Raw genomic sequence first — 6064 nt, 5'->3', positions numbered from 1 at the left:
AGAAAGCGGCGGTGTTGGGCCAAACCCCCTTGGACGCTGTTCAGACGCTGCCTTTGAAGCCCCCTTTCTATGATAATAGCGATAATCCCTACACGCGCTGGCTGGCGAGCGCCGAGGGCATCCAGTACTCCCGTGAGTGGCCGGGGGCCGGGGGCCGCGGGGCCGGGCGGGGGGCGCGGGGCCGCGGGGCCGGGCGGGGGCCGGGCGGGGGCCGCGGGGCCGGCGGGAGGCGCCGTCGGGGCCGCGCTGACGGCACCGCTCTCCGCAGTGCACGGACTGGCGGCCGGAGCGGGCGGCCCGGAGGCCGGCTCCAAGTCCCCGGAGCCGTCGGCCGACGAATCGCCCGACAACGAGAAGGAGGCGGCGGGCGAGGGGACGCGGGGAAGAAGAGGAAGAGGAGAGTGCTCTTCTCCAAGGCGCAGACCTACGAGCTGGAGCGCCGGTTCCGGCAGCAGCGGTACCTGTCGGCACCGGAGCGGGAGCACCTGGCCAGCCTGATCCGCCTGACGCCCACCCAGGTGAAGATCTGGTTCCAGAACCACCGCTACAAGGAAAATGAAGAAATAAATGAAAAGCGGCCCGGGCCGAGAAAGGTATGGAAGTGACTCCTCTCCCCTCCCCGCGGCGGGTGGCCGTGCCGGTCCTGGTGCGGGACGGCAAGCCCTGCCACACGCTCAAAGCTCAGGACTTGGCGGCCGCCACCTTCCAGACGGGCATCCCCTTCTCCGCCTATAGCGCCCAGTCCCTCCAGCATATGCAATACAACGCCCAGTACAGCGCGGCCGGCAGCCCCCAGTACCCCACAGCGCACCACTTGGTACAGGCGCAGCAATGGACTTGGTGAGCGAGGGCTGAGCGCACGCACACGGCCCCGCGCGCCACCCACACACGCAGAGAGGAGGAAAAAATAACGATAAAGAGACACGGAAAGGAGGAAAAAAAATAAGAGAGAGAGAAAGAGAGAGAGAGAGGAAGAGACAGACTGATGCTCCGAAACTAAAATCGAAACGACGGGGGAAGGAGCGGAGAGGGAAGCGCTATTATTATTATTATTATTATTGCTATTATTATTATTATTATGGTTACTTTTTTTTTTTTCTTTTTTTTCCCTCTCCCGTCTCTTTTCCCTCCATTTTTTGGGGGGTTTCGCTGGGGGGAAGCGGGGGGGGCAGGGAGGGGAGGTGTTTTTGTGCGTCATTGTTTACAGAGATTTTTGCGCCATGCAGAGTGGTCCTGTCTACCTACAGCTAAAATAAAAGGGGGGGGGGGTGGAGGGGGGGAGGGTTGAGTCGTCGGAATAAAACGACACGGAAATAAAGAATGAAAAACCCGCTGCTCCTGTGCTTTTATAAGGTTTTGTGAGGCGCTGAGACGGAGATCTCGATTCCTTTCCCTCCTGCCCCTATTTTCGGCCGCGTTTAAATGCCGACAACCGTTCGTAGGGTCGTTGGTAGGAATCGCTGCTGCTGTTGGGGCCGGCAGCAACGCCCGGAGCTCTCGCCCTGGGTTATCTTATCTCGGCCGGGCTTTGCAACACAGCCACTTCGGGTACGAGAAACGCGGGCTGAAAGTCCCGGAGAGCGCAAAGCGATCATTGTGTGCGGAACTTCAATATTTCCAGACGCGTTTGATTCAAAAACGATGGGTTTTGAAGGGAGAAAAAAAAGAAGAAGGAAAAAAAAAAAAAAAAAAAAAAAAAAAAGCGTTTTTTTTTAAAAGCCACCCGCACCCGAAACTTTTTTTTTTTTTTTTTTTTTTTTTTTTAAGGGGAAAGCGGCCGTGGAGCGGAGCAGAAAACGGGGGAAAAAGGGTTTCATTTCGGAGCGGTAACGATGGTTCCCCGCAGCGCTGTGCCACGGTGCCGGCAGAGCGAGGAACGTCTGGGGATGAAGGCTTTCCCCCCGTCCGCTCACCCCACAGCGGGGCTCTGGGCAGGCAGCCCTGCAGAGCGCGGCCGGGGCCGAGGGAGAAGATTGCTCCCGTCCTCCCCTTCCTCTCCATCCCATGGCGGTCCTACCAAACCAAAAATGTGTTTTTAAGCCTCGTCCTGTGCCGCGGGGCTGAGGCAGCGCCCGTCCCGTCCCGAGCTGGGCCAGCCGATACCCAAAGGCAGCGGGAATCCGGAACCCCGAGCAGCCCGACCGGCCTCCGCACACAGGCTGTGCTTTCTTTTTCTCTCTCTCTCTTTTTTTTTTTTTTTTTCCTTATTTTATTCCTCTCTCACCCCTTTTTTTTTTCTTTCCTGTCTCTTTAATTTTTATTATTATTACTATGACCTTTTCCTTTTCTTCTTTTCTTTTCATTTTCATTTTTTTCTCCATTTTTCTTTTTTTTTTTTTTTTTTTTCCCTTTTCTTCCCCCCTCCCCCCCCTCCTTTTTTTTTTTCCTGTCTCTTTCCCTTTTCATTCTCCCCATTCCCTACCCTCCTTCCCCTACCCAACGAGCCTGAGGCCGAGGAGCCTCTCGGCTGTGCATCCCTGACTGATGGAGCAGGCTGCAGGGCCGGCAGAGAAGCGGGCACAGTTTGTGCGTTCCCTTTGCCAGCCCAGGGAGAGGGAAAACAGTCTCTTTGTTTTTTTTTTTTCCTTTTTCTTTCTTTCTTTCTTTCTTTCTTTCTTTCTTTCTTTCTTTCTTTCTTTCTTTCTTTCTTTCTTTCTTTTCTTTCTTTTCTTTCTTTCTTTCTTTCTTTCTCTTTCTTTCTTTCTTTCTTTCTTTCTTTCTTTCTTTCTTTCTTTCTTTCTTTCTTTCTTTCTTTCTTTCTTTCTTTCTTTCTTTCTTTCTTTCTTTCTTTCTTTCTTTCTTCTTTCTTTCTTTCTTTCTTTCTTTCTTTCTTTCTTTTCCTTTTTTTTTCTTCTTCTTCTTCTTTTTTTTTTTTTTTTTTTTTCTTTTTCCCCCCAGGCTCTGCTAAGTCTATAAAACCAGTTGTGTGGCCCTAACCTCCGTGGCCTTATATCTCCCATGCTGCCGGGCCAGCTCCGGGCAGTCTATCTTTGCACAATATACAGTAGACTTCACAAAACAGCACAATGGGGGAGGCAGGGAGGTGAGCATGTTAGAGGCGTGCATATTAAAGAGACCGAGGCAGAGGCAGCCGGGGGGTGTGTGGGGGGGGGACAGAAAAAAAGGGAGAGACAGTTTGGGGGGGGGGGCTTTGGGGGGGAGGTTGTCCTTTCCCTCCTCACCCCCCTTTCCTCTTTTTTTAGGGCCATTCAATTGGTTTCTGGGAGGCAGCACATCTCGGAGTCAGGGAGCAGTGTCCTTTGCGTTTTGTTACGGCTGTCACTCGCGCTCATTGTTAGGCATGTTCTACATGTTGTATCCCATATGGCCAGCTGGGCCGGGGGACCCCTCACAAAACCCAAATTGTGCCCAGCTTTCAAAACCAGCATTGTTGTCTGTGAAAGGAAGACGAATTAAAAATTCGTGCTATATCTATTCTGGAAAGAAAAAAGGAAAAAAAAAAAAAAAAAAAAAAAAGAAATAAGAGAGAGGGAGAGAAAGAAGAAAAAAAAAAAAGAAAAAGAAACCCTCTCTCCTTCTCTCCCTCTCTCCCTCTCTCTTTGAAGAACAACAGAGCCCTCCTTTTCTCCTCGACCCGCTGACAAGTTGGGCTCATGGCGCAGGAAATCGCCCCCCCAGCGCATCTCCCGGCCCGCACCTCCCGGCGGCCCGGCCGAGAACAAGGGAGCATTCACCCCCTGTAATGTTATGCAGCGCCGCACTGACCAATTTCTGTTCTTTTTCCAGAGAACTGTCTCTTGTTGTGGCTCCTCGTTGTGCGAGGCGGGCGATTAGGGAGAAAAAAGGGAGAAAGAAAAAGGAGAAGAATAATGAAATAAAAAGAGAGAGAAGGAAAAGAAAGAAAGGGAGAGAGAGAGGGAGAGAAAGGAAAAGAGAGGGAAAGAGAGAAAAAGAAAGAAGGGAAGAAGGGAAGGAGGGAGGGAGAGAAAGAGGGAAAGGAGGAAGGGAGGAAAGAAGGAGAGGAGGAAGGGAGGAAAGAAGGAGGGACGAAGGGAGGGAGGGAAGGAGGGACGAAGGGAGGGAGGGAGAAAGAGAGGAAGAGAGGAAGAGAGGAAGAGAGGAAGGAAAGAAGGAAGAGAGGAAGGAAGGAAGGAAGGAAGGAAGAGAGGAAGAGAGGAAGAGAGGAAGAGAGGAAGAGAGGAAGGAAAGAAGGAAGGAAGGAAGGAAGGAAGGAAGGAAGGAAGGAAGGAAGGAAGGAAGGAAGGAAGGAAGGAAGGAAGGAAGGAAGGAAGGAAGGAAGGAAGGAAGGAAGGAAGGAAGGAAGGAAGGAAGGAAGGAAGGAAGGAAGGAAGGAAGGAAGGAAGGAAGGAAGGAAGGAAGGAAGGAAGGAAGGAAGGAAGGAAGGAAGGAGAGAAAAAGAAAGAAGGAAAGAAAAGAAAGATAGCGAAAAACTAGTAAAAAAAAAATAATAATAGCACTCATCCTTGCCATTTCTCCCACCCCACAGAGGAGGGGGCAGGCTGTGGGGCTGAGGCTGAGGTGTGGGAGCAGGGAGAAAGCTCACCTGTGCTCTCCCCCAGCCCCGGCTCTGCCCCGGCCGGCCTTCCCCAGTCCCTCTCGGGGCAGGAACTGTTTAGGCGAATCAGATAACCCGATAATGAGCTGGAAGCCCCGCTAAGCCCTGGAAATAACTTACTTTCGTCACCTATTGACTGTTTGGCTTAGTTTGGAACCGGTGTGGATTTTTCGGGTCTTTTTTCAAGAGAGCCGGTCAATGAAAAGCTAAGCCAATATTTACCAAGTATAAGAGCAATTCTCGGCGGTGTTTATTAAGGGGCCGGTAGGGAAGGGCTGCAGAGGACGCGCGGGGCCGCTCCTCCCTCCGCTCCCGGTGCTCTGCGGAGACGGCGGCCGCGGAATGCCAGGGAACGGGCACTTGTGGCTTCGGGAGAGCGGCACTCCGCCCGCATCAGTGCTTCACGGCTCTTCATCCCCGCATCGCATCCATTCTCCGAACCCGCTCCCCCGAATCCCGGCTGTCTTTTCCGAGAACGAAACGATTTCGGGGTTTCTTGCTTTCTGCGAGGGATTGACGATTCTGATGAGTTTTTCTTTTTGCTCGATGACTCTGCGGGACCGCTGGGAGGCAGCAGAACCCCGCGCAGGGCGCTGCGCAGCCCCGCAGAGCCGCCCGGGGATGCGGCCCGGAGCCCCGCGGAGAGCCGGGGAGGTGGGCGCCGACCCCGATCCCCGACGGGGCGGCCGCACGGCGGCGCTGCGGGACAACGGACGGCCGGGGTTGGGGGGAGCCGGGCTGCCATCGGCGCATCCAGGGCCCCAAGCAACCTGGATTGGCGGGGCAGCCCCAGGTCCTCTCCGCCCTTAATGCTGAAAGGATAAACACCGCGTTTTCTAAGTCCTCAGTGGGGCTGGGGGCTCGGCATTCAACTCTGGTTTAGTGTAATTACGGGCATCAATCGAGCCAGAAGAACGAAGGGACCGGCGGCAGTGAAGGGCAGCGTGCAGTGCCAACATCTCGGAGCGGGCGTGTTTTCCTCCCAGCCCTCCGCCTCTTCTCAGCCCTGAGCGAGCCACAGGTCAGAGCAGGGCTGGAGATGCAGGTGGCTACAAGCTCACACACAGCAAGGTGTTCCGGCAGCTCAGCTTAGCAGGTAGGTGCTCACAGATTCCAGTTGTTTTTTTTTTGCTGTTGACGGTGCTGGGTTTTCTTTTTTCCTTGTTGGTTTGTTTTGAATGGTCCAACTCAGAGCTGCTTCAGGAAAAGCCAAACAAACAGAAGCTGCTGGATCGCCATGCTGTGCCTCCAGCACGCCTCCCACCAGCAGCAACCAGTGTCCCTCGCAGTGCCAGAGCCACTGCTTGGCTCGTGATGCTCAGCTGTGCCTCCTCTCTCTTCTCTGTCCCATTTGTTTTATTGCGCTGGCTAAAACACCATCTAAAAGCAAGTCAGTGCTCACACTTTTATCCCAAACAAGAGGCCAATCTATGTTTTTGTTTCAGCCTCTGTCATTTGGAAGCATCAGAGCAGCTGGGACAGCTCTGTAGCCAACTCTGGAAGTAAAAATGAAATTCTGAGCAAATG

At 53.4% G+C, this 6064-nt stretch overlaps 1 protein-coding gene across 1 annotated transcript; it reads left to right on the top strand.

Moving 5' to 3' along the window:
* Window positions 1-2: 2 nt before the first annotated feature.
* NKX2-2 (NK2 homeobox 2) lies at window positions 3-1031 on the top strand (the record flags this gene model as incomplete). Its single annotated transcript, XM_052678283.1, is given in 4 exon segments — window positions 3-132; window positions 269-367; window positions 370-584; window positions 587-1031. Coding segments are annotated over 4 exon segments (702 nt in total), but the record flags the coding sequence as incomplete, so codon positions are not given.
* Window positions 1032-6064: the final 5033 nt, after the last annotated feature.

Source organism: Tympanuchus pallidicinctus, unplaced genomic scaffold (genome assembly GCF_026119805.1).
Source record: "Tympanuchus pallidicinctus isolate F22 unplaced genomic scaffold, pur_lepc_1.0 scaffold1, whole genome shotgun sequence".
Taxonomy (NCBI): Eukaryota; Metazoa; Chordata; class Aves; order Galliformes; family Phasianidae; genus Tympanuchus; species Tympanuchus pallidicinctus.
Note: the sequence above shows the minus strand (reverse complement) of the source record. Positions and strands in the feature narration are given on the sequence as shown.